General features: G+C 45.1%; 1 protein-coding gene and 1 long non-coding RNA gene across 4 annotated transcripts in view; one reads left to right on the plus strand and one right to left on the minus strand.

The window, feature by feature from the left end:
• Nucleotides 1-18947, minus strand: part of LOC309545470 — a 1154934-nt gene that overhangs the window by 761235 nt on the left and 374752 nt on the right. The window lies entirely within an intron of this gene.
• USP25 (ubiquitin specific peptidase 25) overlaps nucleotides 1-18947 on the plus strand; it is a 226137-nt gene that overhangs the window by 39469 nt on the left and 167721 nt on the right. For all 3 annotated transcript variants that reach the window (XM_082245201.1, XM_082245200.1, XM_082245202.1), the window contains exon 2: nucleotides 6137-6214. In XM_082245201.1, the coding sequence (XP_082101327.1) occupies nucleotides 6137-6214 (78 nt within the window). The remainder of the gene's footprint in view (nucleotides 1-6136; nucleotides 6215-18947) is intronic.

An 18947-nucleotide genomic window follows, 5' to 3' on the forward strand; every position in this document is an offset into this window, starting at 1 on the left:
GAAAAATCATTATTCAGCGTGTTAGATGATGCCGTTAATTTTTATTCAAAGACGCCCTTTTAGAACTACTACTTTAATAGATTCCCAGAAGTATTGGGCCCCTTTCACACTATCTGTCCGTAGGACGGATTCCCTTTTTCTCAGCGGGGGATCGAGCCGCCGATCCCCCGCTGAGCAGCAGGAGGACAGCTGTGTCTCCGCGCTGTGTGTGGAGACACAGCTGTCAGAGCCCCATGCATCTCTATGGGGGAAATTGGATGGGAACGGACCGTCGGCCCATTCTCATCCGATCCGCTGGACAGATGGAAAATAGGGTTTCCATCCGTCCAGATTTGACGGATCGGATGTCAGCGGACATGTCTCCGCTGACATCCGATCCCCCATAGAGATGCATGGGAGGACCGTTCAGATCCGCCAAAAAATCGGACAGGCGGATCTGAACGGTCCGCCTGTGTGAAAGGGGCCTTAAACTGATTTTTTTTATTTTTTTTTTTATTGCTGATGAAATCCAGAAAAGCAACGTTTATTACAGGGTGGGTTCACACAGGCGGTCCGATCGGGTGCGCCTGTCAGTTTTTCAGGCGGACTTGATCGGACCAGCCATTGCGCTCTATGAAGCAGTGGATGTCCATTTCCATCCAACTGTCATCCGCTGGAATTTTGGTTGATATTCTGTCCCTATTATTTAAAATATACCTATGATAACAATCATAGACCCCTCATTTCTTTGTAAGTGGGCAAATTTACAAAATCTGCAGGGGATCAAATACTTTTTCCCACTGTATACTCTACTACGACCAATCAGAATTCACCTTTTTCTGGTCTGGTCACTTTTGCTCTACATTTGCACTGTGTTCTGGGATAGGCCGTTTGTATGATCTGTGGTTATCTATGGATTGTGTTGTGGAGATAGTATTAGTATTACTCTCCAGTGAACTGGCTCATTCATCCTTCAGCTGTTTATATAACATGTTATTGGGTTTGCAGGCAGTGATTACTCATCTGATCAAGACTTGTTTACAAGTTCCTATATTACCTGAGTGAGCATGTTTAACAAAGCGTGGTTACCAGCTGATTTTTATTTTGGCCGCAATTGAAAAAAATGAGTCATGTGATGTGGTTAACTGTTGCCTTCTTATGGTGTGACAGATGTGTGCATCGGATACAGAGGTGTTAAACTTTAAAGACACTCCAGGGAACCGAAAAAAAAGATGACTCTATCACTGTAGGGGTGTAAATGCTCATTTAGGTCTGCAAAAAGCAGTTTAAGCATGCACACTAGCATTTTTTGTAAGCTCCAAAAACACTGGCTGAAAAATGCTGATTGCGTTTTGGTGCTGGTGTAAGTTAAAAAACCTTACCCCGTGAAAATTCCTTACCCTCGCCACTTCCGGTGCGAGTACATCATTCAACAGCTGAGCCGCTTCCCAGTGCGCAAGCTCACAGCTGCGGAGGGTAGGGAATTTTCACGGGGTAGTGTTTTTTTAACGTTACACCGCATCATTCATCAGCTGTTACCTGTGATTTTTATTTTCATAGAGCTGCCGCCGCTTTAACGTTTTCCTGGAGCCGAGATCAGGGAAGACTCACGGGTTGGAGCCGAGATCATTTAATTTAGTGGCTGGGCATGCGCAGTGGGACGCGCAGCAACAGCTGATGAATGACACGGTGTAACGTTAAAAAAAACACTACCCCGTGAAAATTCCCTACCCTTAAAAGCTGTGAGCATGCACACTGGGAAGCGGCTCAGCTGATGAATGACGAACCCACGCCAGAAGTGACGAGGGTAGGGAGTTTTCACCGGCTTGTAGTAGCGTTTAAGTAGCTTTTAGGAGCGTTTGGGACAGGGCTTGAGGAATTTGCTTTGAATTGACGAGCCTGTTTTTCAAATCAGCTGCCCAGCGCCCATCAAAGAGAGATTAGGTTAAATAGGTTTCTATTTCTTAGCTTTTATTAGGTAGAAATAGTGAAACCTTTCTAAATAAGGTTTTTCTCTATCGTCCGTCGACAGACGCAGCCTCATCTCCATGAGCGGAGTGGGTTTATGCTCCTCCTATCAGGAGGAGCATAAACCCACTCCGCTCATGGAGATGAGGCTGCGTCTGTCGACGGACATCCGAGAAAAAGATTTTATGATAAGCTCTTACAAAAATCTTATTTTGTGTTAATTTTTTCCATAAATATTTACCCAGCAAAGGGCTCATCCATGCAGCTGTCCAGGGCCATGCACCACTCAAGAGTATTTCTGCGGATGGTATGGCCAGATGTTTAGCTGCAGCTACTAAACCTGTACAAATCAGTGACACGCTGACGCTGTCCATGTGGCTATTATTTGCGGCTAGGGACAGGAAGATGAGCAGCTTAGGGCTGCTTATCTGTCCCTAACGCAGGTAATCGCTCTGTGTGTGATTACAAAGAGACAGAGCAGCCTCCCAGCCGCAGCATGAATGTAAACACCCGGCTGTACAGAAATAGACTGATGTGGGTGGTGAACTGCTGTGTGAATGGGGCGAAGTCTGCTGGTTACCAGGAAATCAGAGATGTGACTCAGATTTAATGTAGTGAAATAGCAAAGCTGAACGTGAACACCTTTTGTTCTGCTTTAGGAAATCTTTATTCTACTTTCCATGCTACATTGTGTTACACACAGATAATGTATATAATTATTGAACTCAGGGCAGAGTGGAACTGTCCTGAACACAAGGAGAGGTGTACTGCTTTCAACTTTGCAAATAATGTTTATACATCACTGTGTATGTGACCGGTTCACTTAAGTGGATCTAAAATCAAGAACCGAAAAATAGTATTACTCTTTCGTTCATTGGCGGACACAGCTCCTGATCTTCTTAGCCATTGGGTTATACTGCCCCATACAGGAGTAGGACACTAGGCAGAAAAAAAGTCTGACTATGCCTATGGGCAGTCCCACGGGGTATACTCCCTCTCTCTGCTATCGGTACTTAGGCTTTTTTTCTGCCTAGTCAGGAGTAAGGACCAAGTTCACTGCTGGGATTTCTGGTCCTGGCAAATTTTTTATTTATTTTTTTTGTTAGATTTTTTTTTCTCCTGGTTTTTTCCTGTGAGATCTACAATCAACTGCTGGACTAGGCGACGGGCTGAATAATCTAGATCCAGTGGTCACCCCAGTCTGGCCAGGAGTCAGCCCCTCCTCATCCCCTGGAGCTGACTCCTGGATCCTTTTGTTTCCTGATCGCCACTCGTGCAGTGCAGAGTATTCTGGTGGTTGTGGTGCCTGGTTTCTGCGGGATGGTGAGTCTGTTGGCATCCCCTCCCTCTCTGCGGAGGATTGATTGGTGCTATGTGACTGGCAACCGGGTGGTGCTGCCACAACGGTGGGGGTTTTCCCTTAGCAGTGTTTTACACTTTTTTGTGGGGTCCCCCTGGTCACTCATGGAGTCTTTGCAGCACATTTCCCCACCTGATCCCCTCTCTGGGGCTGCGGGGCCCTCTGGGTACCATCCAGCCATTGATGCGCTGATGGCGGTCCTGGAGTCCCTTGTGTCCCGGGTGGAGGTGGCTTTTGGGTGACGGGCTGGCATTAAGCCCCCCTGCCTCATCTGTCTCATCCGATCCTGAACCCGCTTTGGCCGCTGCGGACGTTGGTCACCCTGCTGAGTCTGTGACCATGCGCCCTGATTACTCAGATAGTGAGGAGGATTCCCCCACTTCTGCAACTGCGTACAAAAAGGCACTGGTGGACACACTGTTATTTTCTGCAGTTGGGAAGGCCAATGAAAATTGGCTTCTGGAAATGACTGCTTATAAAACAAAATACTTTAAAGCTAAATGTAGATAGCTCCTTGATGACCAGAAGCAGCAGACAGCTGAAAGTACTCCAGAGATGTAAGTGGAAGCTCTACAGATTGATGAACCTCATCTGTCAGATTTATGGTGGGGAGCTGCTATTGTGCCACATGATCATCGCACACTCCAGATTAACCTATTACACTCATATCCGTGTCACATGTAATGCGTTTTGCCCGTATCAAAAGCCGCAGGTTTGGGATAGCCGGTAGTAAATAGGAGAAAGGTATCTTAAAATAGTGGATAAACCAGCAGTGTGAACAATGCAAAAGTTTGGGATAGCAGGTAGTAAAAAGGAGACACAAATAAAGACACGGATGAGCGAGTTTGGGGTGGAGAAACTTGACTGACCTGCACAGACTCCTGACCTCAACCCGATCGAACACCTTTGGGATGAATTGGAACAGAGACTGCAAGCTAGGCTTTCTCGTCCAACATCAGCGCCTGACCTCACAAATGTGCTTCTAGAAGAATGGTTAAACATTCCTATAGACACGCTCTTAAACTTTGTGGACAACCTTCCTAGATAAGTTGAAGCTGTTATAGCTGAAAAGGGTGGGCCAACTCAATATTGAAACCTACAGACTAAGACTGGGATGCCATTAAAGTTCATGTGTGTGTAAAGGCAGGCGCCCCAATACTTTGGACAATATAGTGTATGCTCAATACTCAACTCTAGTCAATAGTATTTATTTTCTTCCACAGGAATCCGAAATAATTCAAGCTGTCTATGACCTAGTTTAGCACACCATACCTGCAATTCTCCTGTGTCTGTAGAACTACAAGTCCTAGCACACAGTGCCAGGAATCTGGCTGTTTCTGTACACAATACTAAGGGGACAACTCCTAAATTCCATATGTTATGAAGAACTACAAGGCCCAGCACACCATCCCTACATTTTTCCTGGCTCAGTAGAACTGCCCGACATAGTACACCATGCACTTTTTTTTTTTTTTGGACCAAGGGCGGATACCCCTTAAAATCTCACACCATGAAAACAATTGTCAGTTAAATATTTACATTACTACAATTATTTTTTGCAGATTAACTTTCATTGCATTGGGGAGGAATAAAACAAAATCACGGTTTAGTTTTGCCAAGCAGAAAGCACAACAAATATGGCTAACAAGTACCGTATATGCTGGCATATAATAAGACGACTTTTTAACCTTAAAACATCCCCCAAAAATTTGGGGGGGGGGGGGGTGTCATCTTATACGCGGAGTATAAAATGTGAACCTTAGAGAACTCCAGGTTTAGGACTACCAAGCTGGCCAAAAATGAACGTTCTTGGTCTGTCAGCTCGCTGGATGTGCGGTCGGTAATACTCTAGATACTGTAGCTTCGGCTATATACAGTATACTGCGCTGAGCCAATCACGGCGAGCGATGTATTCTATTAATACAAAGCCAGCTCGGATTGGCTGAGTCAGAGTTTGGAACATTATCAGCCCGCCTCTCTGACTCCGCCAATCTGAGCAGGCTTTGTATTCATTAATAGAATACATCACTCACCGTGATTGGCTCAGTGCAGTATACTGTATGTAGCCGAAGCCAGCGGGCTGACAGATTAGTAACGTTCGTTTGGGGCAGCTTGATAGTCCTTAACCTGGAGTCCTCTTGGGCCCTATTCACATTCACATATAGGAGTCATTCGGCGGACTCACTTTCTTTCAGGGGGGGATTGATCCGCCGATCCCTCACTGAGCAGGCGGATGGCAGCTGTGTCTCTGCGCTGTGTGTGGAGACGGAGCTGTCAGATCCCCGCTGTTCTCTATGGGTGAATTGGATGGGAACGGACCATCTGTCCGTTCTCATCCAATCCCATCTGATCTGATCCCCTGGACGGATGGAAAAAAGGGTTTCCATCCGTCCAGATTTGGCAGATCGGATGTCAGCGGACATGTCTCTGCTGACATCCGATGCCTCATAGAAATGCATGGGGCATCCGTTCAGATCCGCCTGAAAAACGGACAGGCAGATCTGAACAGTCCGCTTGTGTGAAAGGGGCATTAAGGTTCATATTTTATACTTCTGTCTGATTAGTGGGTGTAAATGAATGGCTGCTAAACAAGACCGCCATGGGGTGGAGGGTAGTCCTATACAGCGAGTATAGCCCAAAACCTATGTTTTAACTGGAAAATTATGGGGTCGTCTTATACGCCGGCAAATATGGTATCTTTTTTTTTTTTTTTTCCTAAAGCCTATTTCAATGACAGATGTCTACAAATTATGGATTCCTATGAATCACATTTCGGATGCTTTGTACAGAGAAGCTCCCTGCTGACATGCCCTCTGTTTTGTCTTTCAGCACCAGCAGACCTTCATAAATCAGCTACGGGAGATCACTGGCATTAATGACCTGCAGGTACTTCAACAAGCATTAAAAGTAAGTTCCGTCACTTTAACATTTATTTATATTGCATTACAAAACTTGTATTGATGTGTTAAATTAAATGCCTTGAATTTCTTTATTTTTGCAGTGGAATGGTTTTGTTTTGTTCTTTAATGAACAGCTCAGCACCTTTAAAAAAAGCAACCTGGTTTTGCTCTGATACCTCATCACCTCTTTAGCGCTGTCCCCTGCAGACCCACCTCTTGGGTTGTCTTCTGGGCTTCTGATGGCCAGCATTAATCAATTTCATTCCTGGGAATGCAGAGAAGGCCAAATTTCACAAGAAAACACCCTAGTCCAAGCGCATCTTGTGAGATCTGAGCTGCTTTGTATTCTGTAGGATTTTGCTGGAAGGAAACAGAATGTCACCCTCGCCTAGGCACTTTGAGTAGTGGTAGTTAGTAAATAATATGTTTTTTTATTTACCAAGAACATTTGGACCTACTTTCAGCAGGCTTTTATTATGTGGACCCTGCTGTTCCCTAGCAGCTCAGTTATTAAAGTTGAATTTTACCCAAAAGGTTACATTCCATTTGTCTGCGCCCCCCCCCTCCTCCTCTTTAGGTTTTGGCACTACATTCTTTGGGGGGGGGGGGCAGGTAAGCGAGTAGAAGTTTGCCCCCCCCCCCCCCCCCAGCTTTCTAGGAAATGTCACAGGTCCCAGAAAACTGCAGGACCATTCATAAAGCGTAGCTCGTGCATGCACAGTGGGAAGATGGCCGTGGAGCTGCAAGCAGTCACAGCCGACTTCAGAAAGTAAACATGCCGGCGCCTGGACCTGAAGATGACCCAAGGAGCTGGCTCGGGTGGCTGCTTGTCCACTGGGCTAATAAGTGTCCTATAATTAAAAGTCAGCAGCTACAGTTTTTGTAGCTGCTCACTCTTAATTTTTTTTTTTCAGGTTGAAGAACCTTTGCCCCCCATTGCTACTGTTTGCACAAAATGAACAATATTTACGATGTAAGGGAATTTGGGACTCCCTTGTAATTGGCACAATAATTGTGCAGGCCTAAGGATAGCCATAAATGTAAAAATAAGAGGGGTGCCAAGCAGCCACATAGTGCAGTATGTTTCTCTGTTCCATCAATAATAAAAATATATTCATTCAAAAGGGAAGGAGAGTTGAAAGCATATCACTGTGGTAGAGAAGTCCTAAGAATGGTTGGATCGGATCAGCTGTTGTAGAGGGAGAAGCTGCCAGTGGTAAACATCAAGTCCACAGGATCGTTTAAGGCTGGCTATACACTGACAGATTTTTTTTATTAATTTGACAGATCCCCCATCTACGCTATATCACATGGAGTGGAGAGATGCACCCCCCCCCCCCTGCTGGATGCAGCCACTGTTAAGCTGACAATTTAAAATTTTCTTCAAATTTCAATGGGTTCGTCAGAATCGAGTACTGTCCATGATACTTTATTTTTTTTTTTTATTTGCACTAACATATTTTTCAGGACAAGTATTGGACAGTTGGAATCCATAGTTACTGGCTGCTTTTTCTATTGTCCTTGTGACAACTCTTAAATCAAGTTGTGGGAGGAGGTCAGGAGCCTTCCTAGGACTTGGCTGCAGTGTGGTGTGTTTTGAGATATGTTAAACAATGTTGGGTGTGGAGGAATTCCAATATCCAAACTTCAGTTGGTCTGTTCATTTAACTTCATTCAGATGAGTTATAAACAACATACCTTCTACACAACACTTTCATCAGAATCCAGGGGGCTGAATCAGGGCTGTGACTGTTGTCTCTGTAAATGACCATGTACGGTATTTATACACCTTACTAAACCATCCGCGACTGCTGCCCCTCTCTGCCAATCTCTTCACTGGCTTCTGTTAATCCAACGTATAAAATTCAAAATACTAACCACTATGTACAATGCCATCCACAACAGTGCCCCCAACTACATCACCAACCTCCTCTTTAGATATCCCCCAAATCCTTCTCTCTGCTCTTCCCAGGGCGTCTTGCTCTGTAGCTCCCTTGTTACCTCCTCCTCCCAGTCTCCGAAGGGAGGGGATCATGCTCTACTTCAGTATGTAACGGTACGTGTTGGTATTCATGGTTCCCTCAATGAACTGTAACTCCCCAGTGCCGACAGCACTCATGCAGCTCAAGACCATGACACTCCCACCACTATGCTTGCCTGTATACAAGTCACACTTGTCTTTATACTCCTCACCTGGTTGCCGCAACAAACGCTTGACACCAAATAAGTTTATCTTGGTCTCATCAGACCACAGGACATGGTTCCAGTAATCCAATCCTTAGTCTGCTTGTCTTCAGCAAACTGTTTGCGGGCTTTCTTGTGCATCATCTTTTAGAAGAGGCTTCCTTCTGGGAACCTCCTTCCTTCTGCAGACCAATTTGATGCAGTGTGCTGCGTATGGTCTGAGCACTGCCAGGCTGACCCCCCCCCCCCCCCCACCCCTTCAACCTCTGCAGCAATGCTGGCAGCACTCATACGTCTATTTCCCAAAGTCAACCTCTGGCTATGATGCTGAGCACGTGCACTTAACCTCTTTGGTCGACCATGGTGAGGTCTGTTCTGAGTGGAACCTGTCCTGTTAAATCGCTGTATGGTCTTGGCCACCGTGCTGCAGCTCAGATTCAGGGTCTTGGCAATCTTCTTATAGCCTAGGCCATCTTTATGTAGAGCAACAATCCTTTTTTTCAGATCCCCAGAGAGTTCTTTGCCATGAGGTGCCATGTTGAACTTCCAGTGACCAGTATGAGAGAGTGAGAGCGATGACACCAAATTTAACACACCTGCTCCCCATTTACACCTGAGACCTTATAACACTAACGAGTCACATGACACCGGGCAGGAAAAATGGCTAATTGGGCCCAATTTTCGAAATTTTCACTTAGGGGTATACTCACTTTTGTTGCCAGCGGTTTAGACATTAATGGCTGTGTGTTGAGTTATTTTGAGGGGACAGCAAATATACACTGTTATACAAGCTGTACACTCACTACTTTACATTGTAGCAAAGTATCATTTCTTCAGTGTTGTCGCATGAAAAGGTATAATAAAATATTTACAAAAATGTGAGGGGTGTACTTACTTTTGTGAGATACTGTATCTATAGAAGGCCTACCATTGCTCCCCCCTTCCTCCCCGAACAACATGCAGTTAAAGATTTCACACAATTTTTTTCAGAATCTTTCAGTGTTGTCATTACTAGGTTTATCTTCTGGTCTTTGATCCAAAGTGGGTGGGGCTGGTTTGCTCCTGTATACATCACAGTATCCTGCCTCAGATCTTCGTTCTCAAGCTTGATTATATGAAAGAACACATCCACAGCATCCTTTTAGATGTGCACGCTCCTCCTTGCTGGCCACTGCGATCTGCAGACATAGGCTGTGCAATCGATTGATCGGTTACATGATTAGAAAATTCCTCTCTGAATGACATGTAATCAAGCAATTGATCTGCAGATTGCACAGTTAAAATATGCACTGCCAATGCACGTGTAAAGGGAGCCATAGGATGCGTGTATTTCGTATAATGCTCAAAAAAAAAAAAAAATTGCGGAGAAAGCAAATGGCAGTAAGAGGGATGTAGCCACAGTACAGATCAGGAGAAGAGGGGATTAATGAAGTCATTCCAGCAGGAAGGGAAAGTGGGGTTTATGAAAGCTGCTGCAACTTCAATGGGTTATATTGTGGAGATTAAAGTTTTCAGGGAATTGAGAGAAATCCATTTCAATTCAGGAGAGAACTTGGTACAAGTCTAGGGGAAAAAGGTAAGACAGGAGGTAAAGTAGGGTAAGATTTCAGCTTTAACCAGTTCCCACCCGCCCGCAGTACATTTACTGCGGGCGGGCAACACGGGCAGGCTGAATTACGTAATTGTATGTGATCCAGTTAGGGGCACGCATGCTAACCCTTGCTGTCACTGGCTACAGCAGGTCCCAGCCAATGCTTTATGGCTGGGACCTGCTGATCTGCTGTAACCAGACTTGTATAAAGTACTCGAAATTTCTACTTGAGTAAAAGTACAAGTGCTCGATCAAAAAATTACTTGAGTAGAAGTGGAAGTGCTCGCAGAAAAAGTTACTTAAGTAGAAGTACTAAAGTATTCAACATTTTTTTTACTTAAGTATTGCAAGTAGTTTTTTCAAAAAATTTGCTACTTAAGTACTAAAAGTAAAAAGTACCAGTAGTTTTGAAAAAAAATTTCTACTCAAGTACTGAAAGTAGAAGTACAAGTACTGTGTTATGTAGTTATTAAAGAAATAAGTCAAAAGTTTGAACATCATATTGTTTTTATTATTTCAAATGATTTATTCAAATGATTAACCTGTGTTTGTTAGTAGTTTCTTGATGCACTTTAAGCGCTGTAGCACCATTTATTTGTTTGTTTCATATTTTCTTTTTATTGGAAAGATTTGGTATAGCAGCTTTTATTATACACAGCCTTTATTTTCGTATGCGCTGATTTACAAATGACATTATACACATTTTTTTGAGCGTTATGCAACCTGCCATCTACTGTTCTGGCAGTGGTAATTTTTTTAAAAGTAACTAGTAACTATGCAGCACAAAAAAAAAATACTTGAGTAGAAGTATCGAAATCATCGAAAAAATGTAGTGAAGTAAAAGTAGAAGTAGGAGAAAAAAATTCTACTCTAGGAAAGTACAGATACCGCATTTCGGTACTTAAGTACAGTACTTAAGTAGTTCTACTTCGTTACTATACATCTCTGGCTGTAACCGATCACGGCACAAAACACAGGGCTCTGTACACAGATCTGCAATCTCGTGGTTTCCTCTCCCTGTAAATCAGGGAGAAAAAAACAGCCAGATCTGTTCTAAAAGCAGCATATATTACACTTGTTAGGCACACACCGTTAACCCCTTCCCTGCCAGTGTCATTAATACACCGTATTAGTGTCACTATTGAGGTCCATGTCCGTACCTCCCAGTTGGGGTTTGTTAATGCCAGATTCTCTCCCAAACGATCATAGTTCCACTATAAGTCACTGATCACCATCATTACCAGTATAGCATGATAGCTGTGTAAATTCCAGTATGAATACTATCATTTGTAGGCATTATAACTTTCACACAAACCAATTAATATACACAAATTTGGATTTTTTATTTTTATCAAAGATCTAGCAGAATACATTTTGGCCTAAATTTATGAAGAAGTTCGTTTTTTTATTTTATTTTTTTTTATTTTATTGGATGTGTTTTTTTAACAGATACTAAAAAATATATATATTTAAAGTTTTTTTTTTTTTTTTTTTTTTTTATATAATAAAAAAATAAAAAACCCAGTGGTGATCAGATACCAAAAGAAAGCTCTATTTGTGTGAAAAAAAAAAACCTATATAAATTTTGTTTGCGTACAGTATTGCATGACCAAGCAATTACCAGTTAAAATAGTGCAGTGCGGAATAGTAAAAAATGTTCTGGTCATGAAGGTGTAAAATCTTTTGGAGGTCGAGTGGTTAAAGACAAAGTAAGGCTCTTACAGTTCTCTTTTCCAATAACTTAAAACTATCCCTAGATTCTTGCTGCACAAAGATCCCCCCCTTGTATGCAGCTTAGTTCATAGTGAATCGATCGCTTCTATATAATAATTCTGTTTATGGAGCTGAGAATTGGCTCCTCTTTCCATGCTATGAAAAAGGTATCCTTTTTTTAATAATCTTTAGTAAACTTCCTGTAAAACATTTGTTTATATATGTGAGGCCTGCAAACACACGTGTTTGGAATGAGCACAAGCAATAAGCAGTTCGGAAATCCTTTAGTTTGTCCTTGAAAGTTTGGCAGGCGCTGTGAGTGTAACATAACCTAATATAAACAAGGTTGCTGAGCGGTGAGGACTACTTGTAATGAACAAGGCAGGTCTCATTTCTTCAGGAACTATTACATTTTGTGTGATTAGGGTCAATCCACTCAACACTTTAGGTTTCTGATAGCTGTAGGTTGGTGGGATTAGATTTGACTAAGCAGGCTACTTGGAGAGTGTCAGCAAAAGCTTTACACCTGAGTTAGGCTCCATGCACACAGGGCGTCATAAAAACGTGCTCCAAAGCTGTTTACATAACGCCGGGAAACAGCAGCTGTAAAAACGTGCTTTCAGTAGCTTTTTCTACTAGCGTTATTGCACGTTTGGCCACAGTAGCTGTTAGCAGCGTTTTTTTCTGCCTCCATTCAAAATCAATGGTTCCCTATGGGAGCCTATTGATTTGAATGGAAGTCACACCGCAGGTCGGATCAGGGTGATCCGACTTGCGGTGCGACCTGCACTGTGAGAATCTTGAGGGGGAACTCCACGCCAAAATGGGGAAAAAAACGGCGTGGGGTTCCCCCCCAGGTTCCAAACCAGGCCCTTCGGATCTGGCATGGAATTTGAGGGTAGCCCCGCGCCGAAAAAACGGCGTGGGGTCCCCCCCAAAATCCATACCAGACCCTTATCCGAGCATGCAGTCCGGCATGCCAGGAAAGGGGAGGGGACGAGCGAGCGGCCCCACCCCCCCTGGATCATACTAGGCCACACGCCCTCAACATGGGGGGGTGTGGGTGCTTTGGGGCAGGGGGGGCTCTGCACCCCGCACCTCAAAGCACCTTGCCCCCATGTTGATGAGGACAAGGGCCTCATCCCCACAACCCTGGCCGGTGGTTGTGGGGGTCTGCGGGCAGGGGGCTCATCGGAATCTGGAAGCCCCCTTTAACAAGGGGGCCCCCGATCCCGGACCCCCTCCCTATCTGAATGGGTATGGGGTACACTGTACCCCTACTCATTCACCCCATAAAATGCAGTGTATGGAAATAACGACAGGAGACGTTTTGGAAAATTTATTAAAAATCTTCATCCGGCTCTTGTCCTCTCCGGGGTCTTCTCCTCTCCGAGGGTCTTCTGCTCTTTTGCTGTCCGCCCTTCTTGTCTTCTCCTCTCCGGGGTCTTCTGCTGTCTTCTGCTCTTTTGCTGTCCGCCCTTCTTGTCGTCTCCTCTCCGGGGGTCTTCTGCTGTCTTCTCCTCTCCGGGGGTCTTCTGCTGTCCGCCCTTCTGCTGTCCAATCTTCTTGTCTTCTTCTCTCCGGTCTTCTGCTCTTTTGCTGTCGGCTGTCGGTTGTCCTTCTTCCTCCGGTCCTCCTCCTCCGACGTCTTCAGCGATAATGCCGGCCTCTGGTCTCTGCAGCTTATTATATAGCCATTAGGGGCGTGGTCGCCAGATGACGTCATCGGGAGACCACGCCCCCTGGTGTCACAGATGACGTCATCTGTGACACCAGGGGGCGTGGTCTCCCGATGACGTCATCTGGCGACCACGCCCCTAATGGCTATATAATAAGCTGCAGAGACCAGAGGCCGGCATTATCGCTGAAGACGTCGGAGGAGGAGGACCGGAGGAAGAAGGACAACCGACAGCCGACAGCAAAAGAGCAGAAGACCGGAGAGGAGAAGACAAGAAGATTGGACAGCAGAAGGGCGGACAGCAGAAGACCCCCGGAGAGGAGAAGACAGCAGAAGACCCCCGGAGAGGAGAAGACAAGAAGGGCGGACAGCAAAAGAGCAGAAGACAGCAGAAGACCCCGGAGAGGAGAAGACAAGAAGGGCGGACAGCAAAAGAGCAGAAGACCCTCGGAGAGGAGAAGACCCCCGGAGAGGACAAGAGCCGGATGAAGATTTTTAATAAATTTTCCAAAACGTCTCCTGTCGTTATTTCCATACACTGCATTTTATGGGGTGAATGAGTAGGGGTACAGTGTACCCCATACCCATTCAGATAGGGAGGGGGTCCGGGATCGGGGGCCCCCTTGTTAAAGGGGGCTTCCAGATTCCGATGAGCCCCCTGCCCGCAGACCCCCACAACCACCGGCCAGGGTTGTGGGGATGAGGCCCTTGTCCTCATCAACATGGGGGCGAGGTGCGGGGTGCAGAGCCCCCCCTGCCCCAAAGCACCCACACCCCCCCATGTTGAGGGCGTGTGGCCTGGTATGATCCAGGGGGGGTGGGGCCGCTCGCTCGTCCCCTCCCCTTTCCTGGCATGCCGGACTGCATGCTCGGATAAGGGTCTGGTATGGATTTTGGGGGGGACCCCACGCCGTTTTTTTCGGCGCGGGGCTACCCTCAAATTCCATACCAGATCCGAAGGGCCTGGTTTGGAACCTGGGGGGGAACCCCACGCCGTTTTTTTCCCCATTTTGGCGTGGAGTTCCCCCTCAAGATTCTCACAGTGCAGGTCGCACCGCAAGTCGGATCACCCCGATCCGACCTGCGGTGTGACTTCCATTCAAATCAATAGGCTCCCATAGGGAACCATTGATTTTGAATGGAAGAAAAAAAACGTATAACGTGGCTTAACGCACGTTAAGCAACGTTATGGAGCCTTATGGAGCCTTTAGCAGCGTCAGACGTTTTTTGCAGCTTGACGCTGGAGCTCCTGAACCCACAGTTCCTGGGTTTTTTTTGGAGCTGTAAAACGCCTATGCCACTTGGAGCTCCTAAAAGCTCTATGTGTGCATGAGGCCATAGAATAACATGGATGGGCGTTCTGCAGCTGCAAAAAAAAACGTCTGACGCTGCTAACAGCAGCTGTAAAAACGTCCAGTGTGCATGAGGCCTAAGGAGATCCATCCTCTTGTTACAGCCATACTCAAGGGGTGTCATTTCTGTTCATTATATTCATTGGTTTCATATTTTAGAGAAGTCAGCAAGGTTGAACTCCACTAGCGTTGGCAGTTTTTTATGTCCCATGGTATTTGTGCAATTATTTATGTCACGTTTTTTTTTAAACGCAATTTTTATTGGAAAAAATATACTTTAATTTTATTGCACACAAACACAGTATAATACCCATTTTTGTAGTTAAATATAAAGTATGATGTTACGCCAAGTAAATAGATACTTAACATTTCATGCTTTAAAAAACTACGGTACTTAATCTCTTCCGGACCGCCAGCCGCCTTTACTGCAGCAGTGCGGCCCTCCTGCGCAAACCGATGTAGACCTACGTCGATTGCTCTCCTGCAGCTAGGGTGCGAGAGCGCGCCACCGCCCCGGCGTGCTCCCGCCCCCACTCGGCAGCAGGGAAGCCGATGCATGTGTCAGGCGGCTCTGATTGCCCACAATTGTCTCCCACTGAGAGAGAACGGTCAGCTGTTGTAAACACAGCGACCGTTCTTCTCCCTGGAATGATCACAGATCGCCTGTGATCCTTCTATATAGGATCACAGGTCTCCAATCATTTCACAAGCCACGCCCCCTCACCGTTAGAATCACTCCCCTAGGCTCCAATCTGTCCGCCGCAATGTCACAGTCCCGCTAAAAATCGCAGATCGCCACCATTACTAGTAAAAAAAAAAAAAAAAAGACATAACTCTATCTCGTAGTTAGTAGGCGCGATAACTTTTGAGCAAACCAATCATAATACGCTTATTGCAAATTTGGTAAAAAAAAAAAAATACGTAGTAGAAAACAAATTGGCCTAAAATGTTAAAAAAAAAAAAAATTAAAAATCACTTTTTTTTTTAGAGAATGTTATATAGCAGAAAGTGAAAAATATTAATTGTCACTCTTTTTTTGTTTATAGCGCAAAAAATAAAAACCGCACAGGTGATCAAATACCACCAAAAGAAAGCTCTATTTGTGGGAAATATTAAAGGGGGGAATCTTCAGGTCCAGAAGTGGTTAAAATTCTTCATAGGTGACGCTTTAAGCGCCTTTACAAGTGTCCAGTTTAGAGATGCAAAGAAGGTCTGGTGCTAGAATTATTTCTCACTCGGACATTTGCAACAATACCTCACAAGTGTGGTGGGATCACAACTTACATATGCATGCAGGACTTACGTATGCGTTGGCATTCGTGCATAGGCACAGAGGGACAGGTTTGCTTGAAATTTTTTTTTTCTTTTTTTTTTATTCAAAACCTTTTTGTTTTTACACTTTTTTTTTTTTTTTGTGTGTTTTAACTTTATTGCTATCACAAGAGATGAACAACATCCCTTGTGACAGCATGGGCCATGACAGCTTCTCTTTATAGAGAGCCTCCAATGCAGCCGAACAGAGACCGATCAGTCTGATCGGCTGCTTTCTCAGCTGCTAGCGGCCAGGTAACCAAAGAGCCAAAACTGGAAGGGACACCATGCTTGCCGTTTCCAGGATCACAGAGAAGGGGGGATTGATGTCAGTTCCTCTCCCTGTGTAGTACTGCCACAGCGCTCCCAGGAGGTGGCGGCAGCGGGAAGAGGGGGAACCCCTTTTTGCACCTCGTAGAAGTGTTCAAGTGGCTGTTCAGTGGCAAATCGCTTCTGCTGAGGAGGGAATTGCTGGCTGCAAATTTTGATACTGGGATAATGGCTGCAGGTGCAGACTTCATCCCGGTATAACCACTTCATCTTAGGGACGCTTCATTTTAAGCAAATCCTTCTATAGTGTGTATTTGTCTCAATCCAGAGCACCAAGTGTCATTTCTGTCTGCTACTTTGTTTCTCTGCTATCAGCATGAGTCACTTCTGACAAGTTTTCCTGCCAAGAGAAAAATGTTGACAGGGGAGGGAATTCCAGCTGATTGACAGCCTCAGCTCTGTTCCTGTGTGCTGTGTGAAGGGAGGTGTGTATCTTCCCTCCAATCAGCTTTCAGTGCTCTCCTTGCTGAGCTCTGCTGAGTGTGACTTCAGCTCCCTGCCCCCTGCTTTCTGAAAGCTCAGGCAAGCTTTATAAATTCTGGACTTTGAATGGCTTTAGAGAAGAGATGACCTTAGACCAAGTACAACTCATGTAGGAGGGAGGATTTGTTTAATCTCTGCATGACCTGAGGCCATTCACTTTACGGGATATATGTATGGGTTTTCAACCACTCTAAAGCCCCTTTCACACAGGGAGTCCGTCAGACGGACTCCGTTTTTCTCAGCTGGGGATCGATCCGCCGATCCCCCACTGAGCAGGCAGATGGCAGCTGTGTCTCCGTGCTGTGTGCGGAGACACAGCTGTCAGTTTCCTCTGTTCTCTATGGGGGAATCAGATGGGAACGAACCGTCTGTCCGTTCTCATCCGATCCGCTGGACAGACGGAAAATAGGGTTTCCATCCATCCAGATTTGACGGATCACATGGGATCGGATGTCAGTGGACATGTCTCCGCTGACATCCGATGCCCCATAGAGATGCATGGGGTGTCCGTTCAGATCCGCCAAAAAAACTGACAGGCGGATCTGAACGCCTGTGTGAAAGGGGCCTAAGGGTTTGAGTGACTGCACTGCTAACACTTCTCCACAGAGAATAGATGGCGGGAGCAGTTCCATTCTCTGAACAGTCTGGAGATGTCCTTATGCCAGAACAAGAATAACGATCATCTGGCAAAATCTAACATGGTTAATTAGTACAATGGCTAAGATTGACAAGGAGCTGTCTGCCTGCAGGCACTGTAGGTGCATCCAGAATCAGGGAATGAAAGTAACACATCTGACACTTTGATGGATGGGGCCTAATATGTATTGTGATCCATCAATGGTCTCATTACATCAAGTTAACTTTCTATAGAATTGTTCTATTTTCCTTAGAGGAATGCACTTGTTGGTGTGAGAGCTTCCATCCCTGTCATTTGTTTATTTCCTTGGAAATTGAAACTGTTCTTAATACCCAGTGTAGGCACTTCCTAAAGTATATTTCTACTTTCAGTCAAATCTGAGAAAACCCCATTCTTTGTTTGTGTTCCCATTTACATGCCTAAAAAAATGTTTTAACCACCCGATGTCCGCCGGTCACTCGCGATCGTCGGGTGGAGAGGGAGAAAGGCAGGCGGCTAATGTAAACAAGCCGCCTGTCATTCTCCCCTGTGTAGGAATGGTGATCATACGGTTCTACTATGTAGGACCGTTGATCACTGTTCCTACACCTCAAGCCACAGCCAATCACAGTTAGGCTCCATGTACACGGGACGTTGTTAAAAGTCCCTTTGAATGCTGGAATTTTTAGGACGTTTGAAACGTCCGTTCAGTCGCGTTTGTACCCGCGTTTAGCGGGCGTTTAGCAGCGTTTGCGGGCGTTTGCGTTTTAGAAGCGTTCCTAGAGGTCAAAAAAATTATTCCCCTTTAAAATGGAAAAACGCGAACGCTAAACGCGGGTCATCGCGTTTAGACGCGTTTGTGCGTTTGAAACTCCGGGAAACACACGTTCGAACGCAAATAATTGCGTTCTAAAAACAGTCCCTGAACGCAACTGCCTGCAAATGACTGTAAACGACCTGGTGTACATGGACAGATAAGATAAAATGTAGATGGGTTCAGGGGCTTCTGAAAAAAACGTCCAACTGCTCCTAAACGGCCATTTCCAGCGTCCCGTGTACATGGAGCCTTAGAATCACGCCCCTAGGGACACACATAACCCCTCCTTCTCAAAAAAAGTTAACCCCTTCACTGCCAGTGTAATTTTACAGTAACAGTGCATATTTATAGCACTGATTACTGTAGAAATGTCACTGGTAACCCCAAAAGTGTCAAAAATGTCAGTCAAGGGTCCGATCTGTCCGCCGCAATGTCGCAGTCCCGCAAAAAAAATCGCAGATCGCCGCCATTACGTGTTAAAAAAACCCCCAAAATTACAAAAATCTTTCCCTTTGTTAGTAAACGCAATAACTTTTGCGCAAACCAATCAAAATACGCTTTTTGCGATTTTTTTTTTTTTTTTTTCCAAACATATGGTAAAAAAAAAAATTGGCCCAAAATGTTAAATTTTGATTTTAACTTTTTTTGGGGGGAATTTCATATAA

This window comes from Pelophylax lessonae, assembly GCF_965119305.1.
Source record: "Pelophylax lessonae genome assembly, chromosome: 2".
Classification (NCBI taxonomy): Eukaryota; Metazoa; Chordata; class Amphibia; order Anura; family Ranidae; genus Pelophylax; species Pelophylax lessonae.